Raw genomic sequence first — 19,209 nt, 5'->3', positions numbered from 1 at the left:
ATTTGATTTTTTTTGTTTGTTTTCTGGTATTCAGCAAGTGGTGGGGAAAGCCTGCAAGCTCAGCCTGTTTTCAGTTTCAAGCAAGAAGGCTCCAACCAAATGTGCAACAAGGTAAAATCAGAGAAGTTTTCAGAAGTTATCAGGCAATGTACTCATGTTTGTTTACAACATGAGTTTGCTGCAATGTGGGCAAGAACCACACCTTCTTGATGAAAAAAATATTTAATCTGAGGGAAGTGAGCTGCCATGACTGGAGCTGCTGACATTTGAGTGAGTCAGGATTCCACTGAGACAAGAGCATATGATAAGTAGAATACATATGCTAAAAGGGTGGAGGGAAGAAAGGCTGCATATGCAAGTCTTGTTCTGATTCTTTATAATACTGAAATGAATAATTTATTAATTTTATCATCCTTTCAGTACTTCTAAACCATGTACATTAAAAGATTTCTATCCAGCTATCTCCACTACGATTCAAAATTCAACTGCATCTAAATTTCTTCAAACATGGCTATGATTTTGAATATTAGTAAATCCTGCAAGACATTCCACATTAAATTTCAGAGCATCTATTATTTATAAATTTAAAACTGTAAAACTCCTCAGTAAATGTGAGAAAATTAGGTCTTCTTATCCTCCAGAAAACAAATGAAAAACCCAAACCCTGATTCAAGTAATGTAATTGAACCAGAAAAAGAAAAATGGTAATTTTAACTAAAATTTAAATAATTATTTATCAAGTGTTACAGCTGAGAAGAAACTGCTTTCATATACTAATAGCAGATATCCTGCATTATTATTTCAATGCAGCACCTAGTTATTACTCTTTAGGATGGATAAACAGCCACCAGTACTATTGCTTCTATTGCATATGGAGGATTATCATCTGCCTTCCCTGTTAGCTGAGTGCTTCTTCAGCAGAGCAGCTGCACCCTGCTCCTACCATTAGCATTGTTGTGTCTAAGATAAAAAAGGAAATTATTACCAACAGCTCCATCTCAGATGCTGGTGCTTCCTGCTGCCAAGAATTGGGAGAAGAAGAATGTGACTCATGATTCCTATGATTGCATTTCTTTCTCAGATCAGAGAGGATATAACCAACCTTTCAAAGTCAGTCATGCATGCTGAGATGTAGAGGTATCTCTGGACTGTGCTATGGCTCAGAAACTTACAAATGCATCTGATAAGGCTTTTTACTCTGAGTAGTTACTGCAATACACTCTTTTGTCTGAAAGCAGAAACTGTTTTATTTTCCCTTTCCTTCTTAAGCAAAGGACATGTTTCTGCCAGAAATAAGAGTGTTGATGAAAGTAACTACATTCTTGATGTTTCTGTGTACTGATTTTTCACAGCTTTTTCTTATTTGAAATATGCAGGATGCAGAAAGAACAGACAAATCTCCTCTGCAAGGTCAGCTGGCTGGACAAGACTATAAGGACCTCATCAGTAACGTTTCAGACAGGTAAGTCTTTCAAATGAAGTAAAACTATTAAAATAAATAGTATGGATAAATTATTTGTATATTTCCAGCTCTGTCCTAGTGTGGTAAGAAAACGACAAAACACGGGTCTATTGGAATGCAGCTCCACCTTGAGGAAGAGCTGCTAAACAGCTTCCACACAACTACTAAGACAAGAGAATTGAAGCTTACAGGTGTAAGGCCTAACAATGGAAAAATATCCTACATGAAAATAATCACTAGCTGTGAGAAACCTTACTTCCAGTCATTTTTGAGCAGCTTTTTATTCAGAGTATGTTCTTACCTCTGAAAAAACCAACAACAATCGCATACTGAAAATAGTATTTTTAGTAGCTATATTTGCAAACAATACACCAGACAAAATGCTACTATAGCCCCTTGAACTTATGATCTTCAGAGTTTTGACTAATTCTTGTAAAGAGCTGCTTAATAAAGTTAAAAATAAGCACAAGTAGATTAAACACAAAATCTTTGTATGGTTCAGATTATCAAAGCTTCTGCCACTTCAACTGACATTGTTTTGCAGGTCACAGAAATGTGCAGAATGTGAAAGTTGCAGAAGAGAAAATCAACAGTCTGAATCAGGCAGCTGGAGCAATGAAGATGATGTTATGCCCCACAGGATTCCTGTTCTACCTAGAAGTAATCATGCAAAAACTTCTCTTGTTTCTTCAACAGCATAACCCAGCATCTCCATACATGTACACTGAAAACAACACTAGTCTCTTGTACACAAACTAAGGATTTGCTCTTTCAGTCTAAAAGGCCAGAGCATTCAAGACACAATTTTTACTACTGATGCATAGATAGGCCATCCAAACTTTTGTAACTCTCAAAGGAGTTTTGAGAGTTATATCATGAGGTCTCTCCTCTCTCCCTGACTGTTCCCATACAACTTCGCAAAATAAGTAAATAAACACTTAAAATGCAGAACAAAGGGTCAAATTGTCTCTCAAGACTTCTTCCTCAGAATCACTGAATTTCACCCCCCATGACAATTTCATTAAAATCTCTAGAACTGATGTGCTTAAGCATGTACTGAAGCACGTTCACAGCTCAGGTGCCAAAGCCCCTCTGACACCTGGAAGAGTTTACAGAAAGAATCTGCCTAATTGTTCCTTTATGAAAATTAAGCTCCTTCTGCTCCAAATCAGAATAATTGTGAAAGTAATCATATGAAGATGCTGCAGTACCTCAAAGATTCTGTGAAATACAGATTGCTCTCTCTCTCCTTGCTTCTTCTCACCCGGTGGAAGCAATGAGTTGCTGATGGCTCTTATTAGAAGTAAAACACAGGTAACTCCCTCACACTGACAAGCCTTGCTGGCCAACAAACAGAACATTATAAACAATCTATCATCTACTACCTGCTCAGAGTTTGGGGTTTTTTAATTGCCCTTGATCTGTAAGGAGAGCTGTGTGGGAAATAATGTGCTCTGTCTGGAGTGGGGATCTGTCTTCACTGGCACCCTCAACTTGATAATAGGAGCCTCTTTGAGGGTTAGAGACTGGAATACAGGCAGAATATGTCTTAAAAGCTCAGCCAAAGTGGGGGCAAGTTGTAGCCCAGACATAAACACAGCAAGCACAACTCTACTGGAACAGAAATTAATTAAGAGTAGTGATGATACATTACAGGAGCAGAGCAGAGCAATGCTTCTTGTCTTCATCCTGCAACAAACCCCTGGAACACATCATCAGCTTTTCTTTGAGACAGCTGGTATGTTATCCTTTGCAAACAGCAGTCTATGACTAAAAAACCCAAATTCCATAATTCCTCTACCTCAAAACATTATTTTTTACATAACAAGCTACTGTTTTTACTCAACATGGAAACAAAAGTTTTTCTATCACTCCAGTAGAGTAGTGATATTTTTTCAGATGCAATGTTTATTTTCCTAATCTGTCAAGTACTGGACCAGAACACACATTTCAGGATGATCTAAGTAGTAAAACTGAATCCTGACTTTGGTGCATCAAAGACAGTTCATATATTGCTCTTGAAGGGCAGTATGAGTTAAGATGAGAAGAAAAATATATTTGCTTACTTTAGGAAGGAAGAATTTGCCGTGATTATTCCTAGCAGTGGAGTGTGGCAATACTAATTGGCATGAAAATGTTGGAAATGCAAAGATAATTCTCTGTAAAGATGTGGCCAGTCTCCTATACCAGTATAAACTAGCATTAAAGTCTCCAATTCGGCAAGAACAGTTTATTTAGAACAGACTGTATTTAGAAACTGTGTGAGGAAATAATTTGCAATAGTTGGATCTGCTTCCAAATAACATGAAATATGGTGCTAGTTGTATCCATGATGTTGACTTATTCTTCTTTCTGCTGTGAACATAAGTAAGTTGAAAATATTTTTTTCCATTTTCTCATATTTCACTTCCACAATATAAGCAGCAATATATATATACACACTGTAGCTCCCTAGTTTTTAAAGCCAAGATTCTGCACTATGAACAATAATAATTAAAAGCTTCTTGCTTTTTTGTTATTTCTTTTGAGTTTTTGTTTGCTTTTTTTTTTTGATACATAGACAGAACCTTTGCTTCTGGAGATGAACTGACTCAGTTAATTAACTTGAAACCATCACAGAGTGGAGTAGATCCAAGGACTGGCATAACAGGTCTTATTCAAGGACTGCAGCTGCAGATTGAGAATCAAGAGGTGCTAAAGGAGTTTATGGTAAACTTTGATCACTTCTTAAGATTTAAAAGTTCAGCAAAGCTAAGAAAGTGGCTTTCCATACAATGCATACTGTAGGGGAGTTCAGTTTGTATATCTTTACTGCATCCTTTTTCTCTGATAATTATTCCTGCCAAAATGGGGTTTCTACTCTGCTGTTTGGATGTTAGTTCAGTATTTGCATTTCTATTTCCATGCATATCAGTCTTACTACGTTCCCTGTTCAAAGATACTGCCCATGTATAAGGAAAATAAAAAATGTGACATTCACAATGTAGATTACGAATCACTTTTTCCTAGACTGACTTCTTATTACCCTCTCAGCTCTGCTGAAACTCTGCTGAACATCTACCTAAGAACTATCCTATGGGCTGCACCTAAGCAAGAAATCCATGCTGCTAAGGATTCACTAAAGTAGAAACAGTTGAAAGGAAAATGTTCCACTCAAAGGAACACCCCAGTTATCCATGTAACTCATTGCCACAAGATGCTGTTATGATCAGGAACTTTGTAATAAAATTACAAAGAAAAAGCAATGTACCTCCACAGATAATGAAAACACATAATTACATCTGATTGCATATAAATAATGAAAAAAATGTAAAATTAGGAAGGCTTGTAAAATCTCTTGTTTCAGAACATAAAAAGAATATGAAGTTATCATCAAATTCCCAAAGAACAGATTATCTCATTATTCTTCAAGATATTTTCCTTTAAAGGACATGCTCTTTACCAGTGCAATGGATTGCTGCCACTTTTCCACAGTAATTGCAATGTTATCAGTTTCTTTCACTTGCCTTTATATCTCTGACTTTCTGAGTACAAAATCCCACAGGCTGAAGTGTATAGGATTTGCTGACATTCCCTAAAGGCTCAAGGGCATATATTAATTTTCATTCATTACATTCCATTACTGATGTAGGTGTAGCTTACTACGAGCTCAGGCACACATCTGCACAGAAAACATAAAGATCTTATAAGTAAAGTGCTGGTTACCAAAGGCAGTGGATATTTTATCTGAGTAAAAGCCGTAGGAACTGATGCAAGTGTTCAAGTACTGTCATATGTATTTCAGTTCTTATAAATGTATAGTGGCAGAATGTGATGATTGAGCATTGTGCAACGCACAGAAAATAGGTAGAATAACAAAAACATCGAGGTAACACAAAAATTTAATGAAATGAACTTGCACATTCCTACTTCTGACTACTCTGCATTCAATTCCCCTAAATTTGCTGTGAAGTTCTTAATGACTGTATGATTTGCACTTAATATCATTGGTGCTGTTCTCTATATTTATCACTTACTCCATCACTGAAAAGTATTCAGTCATTTTTGCACTGTTCATAGTGCAATAGTTACTGCTTGTGTTATCATTCATAAATGCTGACATTTGGCCAACACAGTATTCCAAACATCTATAATACAGCAATATACAAAAGGGACTTGTAACGATGGGATCTGAGGATGAGGGTTGGAAATATCACTTGAAAATGCAGAAATATTGTGCAGGGAAGAGAAAATACAAAGCAAATTGAATTTTTTGCCTAGAAGTTTAGAGAATGATGTACTGATTCTCTTCTGTAAGAAGTCTATTTGCCAGCCTTGGGTTATATACAGCAGTAAAATTTGTTCACACTGACACTGTAAAAGCTGTCTGTTGAGGATGCGAACAGCATAGATTGACTATTTCTTTTTGATCTAGGCTTTAGAACATGTGAAGCCAATAGATGACTGCAGAACTGGCAAAGCACCAGAAAACCAGAATAAAAACAGATACCGAGATATCCTTCCATGTAAGTATGCACAGAAATGAGAACATACATTTGGTTAACAAAGTCATCAGAGGAACACAAAAAAAAAAAAATTCTGGACCCTTAATGTCTTCCTAAACTGCAGCAACAGGACAACACATGCAAAAATGTGTAGTATCTCTATCTTCAGTGATGCAGTATATATATTCTTAGAGGTTCTTTTCCTTTATAACACCAATATCCAGTGACAACATTCCTATGCAATACATGAGAAGCAGCACTGGGTACACTATGTTGGAACACTGGAAAACAATTCTATAGTAATTAGAAGGCTTTTCACAGTGTTACACAAGTACCTCAAGAGAAATAAAGCTGCAATGAACCATACAATTTATCTGTGGGAATTCCTACTTGCAATGGTTAATATTAGTGCTACTAATCAAACGTGTTCTAAAATCCAGAGGAATACTTTTCTGGAGAGACTGAGGTTTCCTCTCTCCTGAGTTCTGGAGATGGTAGAACTCTGTTTCAGTTCCACAACTGAAATAGCATCTTTCTGTTTCTGTACAGATGATAAGACACGAGTTCCTCTGGGAGAAAAGAATGGCTACATTAATGCAAGTTACATTAGAATGAATGTTGGAGAAGAGGAACACTTTTATATTATAACCCAAGGGCCTCTTCCATCCACTATGGCTGATTTCTGGCAAATGGTCTGGGAGAGTGAATCAGATGTGATTGCCATGATGACAAAAGAAGTGGAGCTAGGGCAAGTGAAATGCCATCGATACTGGCCTGAATCTCCCTATAACTCTAAAGAACTGGCTAATTTCTATCTCAGGCTACACAATTACCAGCCTCTGGAATACTTCATAATTAGAAAAATAGAAATTATCAGCAAGCAGGTAAGTTGATTTAATACTTTCATATATGATGAAATTGATTACATAGTTTACGTGAGTAGATACAAGTAGCATTGTCTGCTTCTTCTATAATATGTGCCCAGTATTTTTGGAGGATGTAAAAATCTGAATAACAGGCATGAAATTAGGATTAATGAGGTGCTTTCTTCTTGCTCATTGCATAAGCAATGGATATAATATTGCATATGTTTGGACAAGGACTTCCAAAAATGAGACCTCTAATAGTCACAGAACTGGTGTGTTCAGTGTTTTGCAGAATTGTTTACTGTTCTCATCAAATCAGATCCCCACCAGAGTGGATTCATATTTGTAATGGTGGTTGAATGGAAAGGGGGAGAAGGTGGCTTTCATCCTAGAATTTAGGACAAATGATACATTTTTGTTCATGAAAATACACAAACACACATGAAACTACAAATCTAGCAGTAATTTGTTAGAAACTTAACAAATACAGAATCCAGGTGGAAGAACACGGAAAACAGGGCAAGTATAAGTCCATCATTCTTGCCTCAATATTAAGCAAAGCTTTGCAAAAATTTCTGCAGGACATATTATCTAGTGGCATAATTAAAACATCTGTGCCAGACTAAACTTGGTGCCTTTTCCATCAAGATAACAATTTGAGGAAATGCACCTTATGTCACTGAGTGCAAAGCATTGTAAAGCATTTGATAGGAGTCTTCCTGAAACACTCTTAAAATGGCAAGATAGAACACCACATGTGATTGTTTCAATGAACATGCTAAGTTTGCTATGTTTGTACTAAATCAGTAGCAAACTACTACAGAAAGCCACAGGTCTACTTCAGCAGAAATCCATATTTACATTCAAATTCATCTGATAGTAAAAATCCAGGTAAGTTATCATTCAGATTTTAATATGGCTTTGTGAACTGGCAACGAAAAGTGTTGACCCAGGAAAATTTAATTAATATTACCAATAAATGACATAACTACATTCTTTCAAGGCAACTGAATAACTTAAGCGACTCATCAAAGTCATATGAAGCAAATTTCCTAGGCCTGTGTTCCTGAGTGTGTTTCTTGAAATCTAAAGAAACATGAATAGAGTCAAGTATGAAAAGCTAAAGAACTGTAGAGTAAACAAACAATTTTAAGAATGAGGCTCTAGGAAAATTTTTAGTGGAATTCCTTGAAAACTGGTTTTGGGACTGATAATTCTTAACCTTTCTGGTCTCTCTCTTCCAGACAGAAGAAAAGCGCATTATAAGTCATTTGCAATTTACCACTTGGCCAGACCACAATACTTCCAAACTGGCTGAGCAGCTTGTAAAATTTATTTGTTACATGAGAAAAGCTCACAGGAGAGGACCTATTATTGCTCACTGCAGCACTGGCATTGGAAGAAGTGGAGTTTTGCTGTGTGTTGAAATTCTTCTCAGCCATATAGAAAAAGATTTATGTGTAAGTATCAAACAGGTCATTGTTAAGTATTACAAACTTGGTAGGGATGTCAACTGCATGGTGGGAACGTCTTAGAACAGAATAAATCCTCTAAGAATTCACCCTAACAAAACAGAATAAACCCAGCTTTCATTGTTTTAAACCACAAAGATAGTAACTACAAATATACTGTTTCTAAAAGAGCTGTCACAGCCTCCCCATCTGAATATGCTTAAATCTTTCTTTCTAATTTGCACATCAACCAAAGTAAAAACAATTCTCTTCTGACAGTTCAACATCAAGCAGATAGTGAGAGATTTGCGAGATCAGCGTTTTGGCATGATCCAAACTAAGGTAAGTTGTAAATATGCAACTAGATCATTTTTTTAAAAAAAGCCTCAATCCGTGGTACAGCTCCATATGCTATGATAAAGCTGGGGCTTAAAATATCATTTTAGTGCTCCCATTGAGGAAAATAACAGCCCTCTAGGCAAGGGGTGTCCAGTTTTAAATATGAAAGTCTGTCCCTTACTGAATAAATGAAACAAAAGTAAAACAGCAATATAAGACAAATACAACACACCCCCCTTTCTTTTTCTAAAACAAGAAGAAAAGCAAGTATCACAGAAACAGGGATTTACTATAAACCCTACCCTGCAAAATTATACCCTTTAGTTGAATTCTTGCTATTGATGAGTTGTCATCACCCAGTAAACTCTTCTATCCTGAGCTAAACCCACTCCTGAAAAGATTTTTCACTCAAAAAAAAAAAGAAAATATGCTGCTAACTCACCTTAGAGAAAACAGCTGGTGAGAATAAAAACAAGAGAAGACTCAAGTTCTTCCTATAGGCAAATATTTTAGCACACGCTTTGATAGATTTTTCTTCAGGATAATGACTGAGCACGAGACTAAAATTAAGCAAATATATAACCTTCACTATCCTTAATGAGAGTTGAGTACATGTTTAAACTACAGAGTTCCTGTACTTTTACCAGTGATGGAACAAAATGAATTAGGATTCTCTGAAATATGTACGTTTTGTATCCATATGATATAGATGTGATGTTATATAACATTTAAACATATAACTTCAGCTAGTCCATCCTTCTTTGTCTAGAATTTATGTTGAATCTAAGCAGGTGTTTCACACTGGTGTCTCCACACACAGGATGAGTATTTATTCTGTTATGAAGTTGTGCTGGAAGTCCTTCAGATCCTGCGAGCCATGGATTCCTACTGAGTATGATTCCTACAACATGGCTCTTCCTGTTGCTATTTCACTGGACTCCAGGGACTGCTCTGCAACTACTTGAAAGAGATGTCACGCCAGCACAGACAAGTGTTATAATATATGCTTTTTTAGATTACAAAGTAATTTAAAAACCTTGCTTAACATGTCCTGTGCAAGTCATTTATTTCTTGGCTCAAAGTATGCAGAAACAGCCTGCCAGCAGTGCAACACTGCTGTGTCAAACTGCTATGGACAATTTTTGCATTCTGTGTGATAACATATTCATTGTTAGGAATATGTGTTGGGACTGTAGCAAGGATGTAGCAGCCTTTGGAATTAGCTTTAGTATCCAGAGGGCAACTATAAAGATCTAAGATTCTATTGTTGTTAAGGTAAGATTAGTTGTCCCTCATCTATTGTTGTGCACTGTTTGCTTCTGGACTGCGAATCAGTGTTTAGTCCACCAGTTATGCTTTTGCATGGAAGGACTCAGTTTGGTGACCTTTGGTTGCTTGAGCAATCTAGACCCATTTCCTGCCCATGAGTTTATACCACTATCACCAGACATCTTAAATCAAGAAATTGACATAAAAAGTAGGATGCCTTTAAACCCTGGTCCTCTTCAAAGGAAGAGCATTCTAATAATTGGATGGAATATTAATTTTTTCCCAGCAATATGAACAGATGTAGATAGCACCAATATTTTCATTCCACATCCATAGAAAAAGAAATGCAATACTAAGCCCAGTGAAACAACTGTGTGTGCGTTGTGGTACACACAAACATTTCATCTTTCCCTAATCCTTTACATTGATTAACTATCTTCTCATTCTTACCTAGGATCTGAAATATGGGATGTCCTGCTGGTTTCAGTTGGGGCTGAATCAGATCTTTAAATTAAAGAACTCTCTGTACAGTTTATTTTTCTTGTAAAAAGTGTTTCTGTTCGTGTGGGTGGATTTGAACAGAAATCTGCCGTTCAAGGTGTAAGATTGTATTTTTTTTCCATTTGTTGTACTTCTAAGTCCTTATCTAGAAGGTGACATATGGAAGTGATTAGATATGCATTAGAAGATATGCATTATTAGATATATTTACAAGGAATGCCTATTATTAGATATGCATTTCTTGTAAACATAGGAAACTGAAAAAATCTAACTAAATTGTATATATTTTTAAAACTTGGTTTCTGCAAAAGAGAAAAGATTAGGAGGCATTGAGTATAAAACTGCAGTTTAAGCAAGAAAATAAAATAACTATTTATTTTATTACCTATTATGAATTAGAGGTTTATAATTCAGAAAGAATGGGGTATTAAATAAAAATTTAAAGTATGGCTTTTAGAAAAAGCCACTGTAATACAATTATACTTAAGGACAAGGCCCATTTTTTCTTTCTGCTTTCCAATAGTCTGAAGGCAGTCTCCAATATAGAAATGCAATTATGTGAGCCAGATGCTAATTTCAAACTTTATTAATAAAGTTCCAGAGCAATGCTAAATAAATTCAGGAATAACCCTAAATTTATATTAATATAAACATATAAAGAACTCAATGTTTTGTCTTAAATTCATTGAATTTGATCCTTCCTTGAAGCATTACTCTCCATGTATTCTGCATTTATTATCTCTATGTTGCATACGAAGGTCTGTTCACACAATTTTGTCAAATATCAACAGCCAATTTTTTTCTCATAATTTTTTTACCTTAATTTGGTATTTGGCCTTTCACTTTAATTGCTTCACATATACTAGGCAATCAATGCATTACACTGTAATGAATACACAATTCATCTTTTGTACCACAATAATTTAATAAGCTTCCTAGTAAAAATATTCCTGTATTTTATGCAAAGGTGTTTTTTTTTTCTGTGGCTTAGAACAAGTATTCTGGACTTAGAAGACAAATCTCAAAGGTCATTATTTGTACATCATCTTTGCAGCTGTTTGACAGATGTGCTTGCTGTTTGGCATAAGTTTTTCCTGTTTTACAGAGATATTAAAAAGATTTATTAAAACAATCTGCTTAATTTCAATTTCTTTTTATAAAAAAAGCAGCTGCAATACCTAACTATTAACCAATTCGAGCTCTAGGGAAAATATTTTATTCATGAGGGCTTGTCTGTAAACTTCCTCCAAAGGCAGATATTGTGATGATGTATAGTGGAATGTGGCCACATCCAGCAGCTGATAAGCATTTGCCCACACACACAGCACAACTGAGTGTCCCACCTCTGCGTTCTTTATTCATGCACAACTCCCTGGAGATCCAGGCTCACTGATGTGAACTCATTTGGAACAAAAGATAACCCGTCTTTACAGAGCTCACACTGCTTGACAAGTCAGGATACACTGAAAAGAAAGGAAAATCTACTGTCTCATTTCATTCATAGGCAAGTGAGGCAGTGGTTGGTGATTTGTCCAAGGTTTACAGAGTTTTGGAAAACTTAGGAACTAAACACAGATGATAAAATCTCTCATTCTTTGCCTACATACAAAGCTATCTTTCCTCAGTTAGAGAAGAGCATCATACTGCTCTGGATGATATCTGATGAGATATTATTTTGCACATGAAGTGCTCTGACTGGAATTTGCACACATTGTAATATGCAGATGTGTTGTGGCAGAGAACCTCAGTCTGTGCCAATGGTCACCCTTCTTACTTCAGAGGAGTGGTACTGAGATCACCCTTTGTGCTCTAACACCTGGTTGCCAATCAAACTGCAGTGCAAATGTGAACAAAAAGAGCACGTTTATTGAAGATAGTGCCTGCCATAACAAGCACACCAAAGAAGTAAACGCGTGCTAGTCCTCAGATTCGTTCTGTAACTCAAAACCTTGTCAGTCATACTCTGTGTTCAGCCAGTAGCTCTGTCCACAGAACAGTACAACTTGTAACCATATTTTGGAGAAGTACCTGTTTTTTACCTTCATTAAGCTTTTTTACAGCTACCATTTTATCTCAATTTAAAAGCAAGTACAGCAAGAACAACCACTGCATAGCTGTAAGGTTACAAAATCATGTGTGTAGGGGAAAACAAATGTCCACATTTTTCTATTTATATTTTCATTGAGTTCCATGGACCCAGAACTGCTTCATGCTGATGTCTCTGCGTACTCTAGTACCCCATCTGCAATGGAAAAGATACCTGAAAATACCCACACCTGACAAAGTGGGTTTTACTGTCTACAGGAGCATTGTCAGGTATAAATAATTGACTTGTCCTAATATAATCATGTTTCCTTTAAAATTTCTTCGAAAGCCTGAGCGACCAGCCAGTAATTTTTTTTCTGCCTTTTCAGCTGAAGTTTATGGCCTCACTGAGCAACAGGCCCTTCTGTGTCAGAACTAATACAGCAACTGCAGAGGGTCCGTCCTGAAAAAGAGCAGCAGTCGCTGCCATCTAGGGGCACATCGCGACAGCGACAGGGCGAAGTGCGGCCGGTCGCTCCTGCCCTGGGCACAGACCCACTCCGTGTCCCTCAGCTGCAGAGTAAACACAGCCAGATAAATGTAACAGCAGGCTTGCAGGCAGATTCCAGTTGCTAACTGAAATTAGGCCACTGTGACTTCTTGCCTATTCCTACAAGTGCAGCTAGAAACTCTCACAGGAACATTCTTTCTATTGGATAACAGAAATACTGAACGGAATTATTTTCTCAGGAAAAAAATAAAAATCATTCACATGACTAAAATGTGGCACCCCTTCCACAGACAGGGTCTTCACAGTGTGTTGCACCCACACTGGATGCTTGCTTGCTGCAGCACAAATCAGAGTTCTCAACATCTGAAGAAATGTAAGTTTATCTATACTATTCTCTCTTCCTTTAAAGTGTTAGCATTAATAAATAGAACTTTGCATAATCTCAGTGTCTTAATTATTGGAATTACACAGGAGCAGCAACTCCAGCTTCAAGACACTCAGTTACTCGTGAAGGATAATGGTACTTCTCACAGCTTAAATCACAAAGCTGGACTCAACGTGAAGATTCCCTGCCTACTGCTTGCAAAGCTGACTAAATATTATTGTAATTGAGCTCTTTACACAGAAAAGAGAGCTCACCCTTGCAGGCTAAGCAGACAGAGTTAGAGTCCACTATTAGATGAATCTTTTAAATGTCCAGTAACGTGTGTGATGGAAAGGCACAGCACTTGTAAGATATGTGTAACCCTGAAGAGTGGTTTGGACATAATCTTGCATGGGTGTAGCTTTGTAGGGTTAGAATTAAGCTTGTGAAACTAGAAAAGTATTCTGTATCGTCATACTGATATATGACAATATATCACTTACTTTGTGCACATCAGGAATAATAGAACCTCATACTTCATTCATGCTTCTCCAGGCCCAACAGCATGGAAAAACTAGCCCTGGATCCCAGAACCACAACTCAGAATAGCTGAGATTGGAAGGAAGCTCTGGGAACCATCCAGTGTAAACCCTCCAACTCCCAGCAGTGTCACCTTGAGCTCAGAACTCTATTCATATGGGTTTTGGGTATCTCCAGGATGGACACTCCTTGACACCTCTAGGCAACCTGTTCCGCTATTTGGCCATCCTCAGAGCAAAAAAGTTTTTTTCTGATGTTTAAAGGAAATTTCCTGGATTTCAGTTTGTGTCCATAACATCCTGTCCTGTCTTTGGATACCACTAAGAGAAATCTATTTCTGCTTATTTATCTCTTTACTCCCCCCCATTTAGGAATTTGTACAGATTAGTAAGATCCCCCTGAGCATTCTCTTCCCCATGCTCAACAGCCCAAACTCTCTCAGCTTCTCCTTACACAACAGACGTTTCTTAATTACAATTACTTAATCATCGCAGTGGCCTTAATATGCAAGTACTGGTTTAGAGAGATTAGAAGATTCCATCCAACAGCTACATCCAACAGCGTACTGAAATTAGGAGGTAGAGTTTTTGGTGCCTATTAACAAGTGATAGCTGCTGTTTTAATACCACTTAAGGACTGATCAAGGCCTGAGGAAACAATACAGGAGATTAAGAAAAGATGCAGAGTATGGAGCATATCTTTGATGTCAGTCTGAAATATCTGCCAGCAATCATCTCTACTTTTTTGCATAGTCTTAACCGCTCAGTGTCCTCCCATATGAAGTAGGTGGCTATTCAGAATTCACTGCCTTTTCTGCACAGCACCAGTTACACATTCATGCCTGAGGGACAGTGAACTTTTTGCAATCCTGTTCTGAATTATACAGCTATTTAGCTTTCTCATTAAACCATTCAAAAACAAAACCCCAAAAAGCAGTTAAAATGCCTGAGAGCAGTACACCCCCAACCAGGCGACAGACACAATGGGGACTATACAGTAGCTGTCCAGCACCCCAGCTCATTACACAACCTAGCAATTAACTGAGGTTGCCTGTGCTCCCTCCCCTCCCTGCATTTGTTCTCTTGAGAGATGACAATCCCTTCTTCTCCTTCCTGTTCAACACTCTTGGAAAGACATTCCAATGACTGTAGGCTTTCCTTTCCCATCACACTGCTGTAAAATGCTCCTAACTACTTCCATTACCACTTCCTTCATGGCTGAAGCAGATTTATTCCAGGCAAGGCACCAGCTGCAGTACCCTTGGCTCATTCAGCACACCTACCAATAGTTCCCAAGGCAGAAACAACATGCTGTGAGTTTGCTTAATGCCAGCACCTTTGGATAAGTGACAAGGACACTACGAGAAATAATGAACATTAGGGAAATGTAGCTATAGCAACACAAGTATTCACAAAGCAAATCCCCACCATGAGCACAAGGAAACTGCTGTTATTGTATTTGTAAAAGTGCTGATAAAGCAGGAGCTTGGGCTACAATATCAGGAGAAGGCATGCCTGGCCTGAAGTCTTGCCACAGATGGTAACACATGCAAAAGCACCCCTACAGCAGACAGAAACTTAGCTCACACACTTTCAGAAATGCTGGATGAAACAACAGATCCAAATTTGAGCCTTTGTAAGAAAATCCCAAACTCTCCCCAGCTCTTTATTTTCCTGCTCCAGATTTTACTGCAGGTTTAGCACCATGTCATCAAAGGAACCATCCTGATGACACTGTCATGCTGATCAGGAAGCTGCCATTGTTCCAGAAGCAGGAACTGAACCTTGGTCTCTCATTAACCTATGCTGCTTCCACCCTTTTTTATCCACTTAAAGCAGGCAAAACTTGTAGTTGAGTCTTCAACAGGAACACAGACATTGCTTTCTGACTGACATTGCTTCTTTTTTTAATCGTAAGATGGAACAACTGAATTACTCTCAAGGAATTTTGACTTTCACTTGATATAAGAAATAAAAAAAAATTAGTTTATTTAACTTGGAATAGCACTACACATATTCCTCCAGAACTCCTGGGTTCCTCTCCTCATCATATCTATAATTCACTTCAAGAAAAATTCCTTAACAGTATCATGCCTCATTTTCTTTGTCTACTGCTCTGCTGTCTTAAAGAAGATGCATGAGGCACAGGTAATGCTTTGGAAGAGTTGAGTGAGTACTCAAGTAAAAGACAATACAAATACATGAAATATTCTTTATGCTTGCACTTTTCAGTTACCACACACTCCCCTTCACCTCTGTGAGTGAGTTAGGACACATGTAGCATATATCTATCTCTATTATTAGGAAATTACACTGAATCATTAAGTGGAAAAATTCACTAAGGGAAAGAGTAGGATTCTGCTCAGGTATTATCTGAAAAAGGAGTAAGAACAAAGTGTTATTTGACAGCTAGAAATTCTGCTAGTATTACTTACTTGAGTCACTTAGCATGGACTCAACATCATTACTTTTGCTTGACAGCAATTTTAGATCAAAAGACCTAAAACTCTATGGGATCTCTGTTCCCATAGACAGAATCCACACAAAGCCTGGAATGCCAGCAGCCTGGGATGACCACACCTCTCAGCTCAGTACAAATACCCTTCAGTACAAACTCCTTCAGAGTAACATTGCTCTAGGCAAAAGCATCCATCTCCTTCCTTCCAGAGCACTCCATGCCAGCCCCTGCTGAGATTTTCAATGACACAGAGATTTCTCCACCTACTCCTTCTCTCAACAACATTCACTTAGATCCCTGGGTAAAAGCTGGGTGGCTGCTGGGTTATGCTCCTCTGCTAGACTTGGTCAGTGGCCCAAAAGGTTCAATTATCCCAAGAGTCCTCCTGGGATTACATAATGCTCCTTTGAGGTCTATCAAAGCATCTGATGAAACTCAGTTACTTCCTTGAAGTTCTGAGAAGAACACAGATTAAACTGGGAACACAAACATCAAGTTAGCATGTTAAAAGTATCCAAAGAATAAATAAATAAATAAATCCTTTTCATTTTCCTTTATCAACACTTCTCCCCTCTTATTAGTTCCATTAATAGGGCAAAAGGTTTACACGCCTCACTTCTGGCTGTGCATCTTGACTCCGAGTTTTTTGTAAAGTCCTTGAGGAATTCAAATTACAGTTAGGCTACCTCCAGGTGGTCGGGACTTGACTGATCAATGGCCCGTAGCCAGCTGAAGTGATTACAGCCTTGGGCAGGAAAGCATTGTTATCAAAGTTGCTGCTTTCTGTAGCTTCAGCCCAACTTGCCTCAAAATCATTACACAGCACAGATGGGGATAATGTGCCTGTTATTCCCATGTCCATATGCTCATAGAGGAGCTATGTCCTCTCTGTAGCTTTACACATGTTCAGTTCCCTTCACAGTTTCCCTCCAAAATGCCAGCACTTCTCTTCCTGTCTGGCTGTTCTTTAAGCACTGATTGGGATGTGGGTGATTTGCTTTTAACTCTGTTACTTCTGTAATGGCTGAGAGCACCAAGCCTGTATATTGCTATTGTCTTCACTTCTGGGAGAAGTAGAACATTCTTTCTCCAAATTCATCCCATGTCACGAACACACATAAAGGGTACCAGTATGTGACAAAGCTGGCAAGATTGGGAAGGGCATCTGCATTAGTGTGGATGCATTTACCTGCCATGGGAGCAGGCTGATAATGGATCCAGATTGCCAACAAATTATGCAGGAAATGGGGCTAGCTGGGAGAATTTTCACCTTCCACCTTTCTTTAACATTTTGAGGTAATGTTCTTTTTTCCTTTTTTTTCTCACCTTCTGCCAAATGACAGAATAATCTACACTAAAATCAGACATCAAGACACAGTAATGTGTGTGTTTGCATGTGAGTGCATGAATGTGACACTGCTTTCTACAGAACAGAATCAAAAATATTCAACCAAGTGTCCTTCTACAGCTAGTAGAGACTTTGTAACTGTGGATTTTACCTTCATTCCTGTCTGGGTGAATCTTTCAATAGGAGAACTTTCTAACCCAAAAGATGATACGTGTATAGCATAGCGTTGAACAAGGCTTTCTGTGCATGGACTTAACAGCTTACCTCTGTCTCATAACAGTTCCATGAACTCCTCATTGTCAGCAGAACTGCATCCATCTCCAGCATTGGCCAGGGAAGCTAAAATAATGGTGTCACCCAACCCTAAACTCCAAAGATTCCATATAGCCTACCATGTTAAAGGCCTAAGGTCTACCCAGCTACTTGTAGGTTTGTGCCCTGTGCTCACTATGCCTGTGCAAGCAGCCCCTCACCAGACCAGCTTTCAGCAAGGGCCCCTCTGTGTGCAGCTCTGTGCTTGCAGAATCCTGGCAGGATGGGTGCTGACAATGGCCTGTCAGAGGGAGAAATCTCCCAGTGGGAATGTGTGTGATGGACCCACTGGAGTGAATTAGGTCACCTCATGCTGTCAGAAACAATAGGGACAGAGCTCATACAATGGCAAGCAGCCTCATATATGAAGGTCTATGGACAACTGGTTCTGCTAAAAAAGGTTATCAGCAGTGATACTACACAGCAGGACATCACTGCAGACATGAACTGGCATGTGAAGAGAGGCAGAGGTCTGAGCAGCTCAAGGCACACAAGCAGAATCCTCAGATTAAAAAAATTTTCTCTTGAGCAGCTAAGAGAGCATCTGCTTTGGACTTGATAGGCTGAAAATCATCCCTGCTTTGTCCTCTAACCTAACTCTTTCTTACCAAAGAATGAAAATATAAAGAAGCTGCAATTTTTTAAACTTACCAGTAGCTTTAAGGTTTTCAGCATCCTTCAATGCTCATCTACATTCCGGATTCTCAGTTGCAGCTAGATCTATGGTGTAGCCTTCATAATTGCTTCTGAAAACTTTGACCATCATTTTACTGATTCCCTCCTAAATTCATTCTTTTCCATTACAAATCCTAAAAAGGGAGGAAGAAGAAAAGGAGGTTGATTAATAACCAATTGATTCAGACTTTTGTCTCTTTATCAAATACCCCACAAAACCTCTGGCAAAAGCAGGGAATGCTCTGAGCCTTTGCAGGAAATGTCTCCCTCCAAAAGCAGGGGACATACTGTTCCAATATCTAAAACACTCAGTGAAAATCTTGCTGGTTATTATTTGCTCCATCATGTGAAGGAAGCTGCAGAAATGCTGTACACAGCTAGATCCAAAAAGTGCACTTGCAAAAATGCGCAATAGTGCTTATGTTTATAGGATTTGAAAGAGACAGAAAAAAAGGGAAAATCCATTCACAAACATATTCATGCAGATCAAATGGGATAATTATTTTGAAATCAATGCAATATCTTTCATCTTTCCTTACCAGAATTAGCTTTAACTTCACTACCTTTCCCTTCACTGAAGTTTTGTGTCCACTGCCAGACCCCAC

General features: G+C 38.1%; 2 protein-coding genes across 2 annotated transcripts in view; one reads left to right on the top strand and one right to left on the bottom strand.

Annotated features, from left to right (window-relative positions):
* Nucleotides 1-18,738, bottom strand: part of MAPK8 (mitogen-activated protein kinase 8) — a 115,697-nt gene extending 96,959 nt beyond the window's left edge. Inside the window, exon 1 of the mRNA XM_058029203.1 lies at nucleotides 18,581-18,738. The gene's annotated coding sequence lies outside the window, so the exon portion shown is untranslated. The remainder of the gene's footprint in view (nucleotides 1-18,580) is intronic.
* On the top strand, nucleotides 1,378-9,572 carry PTPN20 (protein tyrosine phosphatase non-receptor type 20). Its single transcript, XM_058029685.1, has 6 exons — nucleotides 1,378-1,462; nucleotides 4,023-4,171; nucleotides 5,877-5,967; nucleotides 6,496-6,830; nucleotides 8,543-8,605; nucleotides 9,423-9,572. Exons 1-6 carry the CDS (start codon nucleotides 1,378-1,380, stop codon nucleotides 9,492-9,494), a joined length of 795 nt encoding a protein of 264 aa, XP_057885668.1. The 3' UTR covers nucleotides 9,495-9,572.
* Nucleotides 18,739-19,209: the final 471 nt, after the last annotated feature.

The sequence above is a fragment of the Melospiza georgiana genome, chromosome 8 (genome assembly GCF_028018845.1).
Source record: "Melospiza georgiana isolate bMelGeo1 chromosome 8, bMelGeo1.pri, whole genome shotgun sequence".
Classification (NCBI taxonomy): Eukaryota; Metazoa; Chordata; class Aves; order Passeriformes; family Passerellidae; genus Melospiza; species Melospiza georgiana.
Note: the sequence above shows the minus strand (reverse complement) of the source record. Positions and strands in the feature narration are given on the sequence as shown.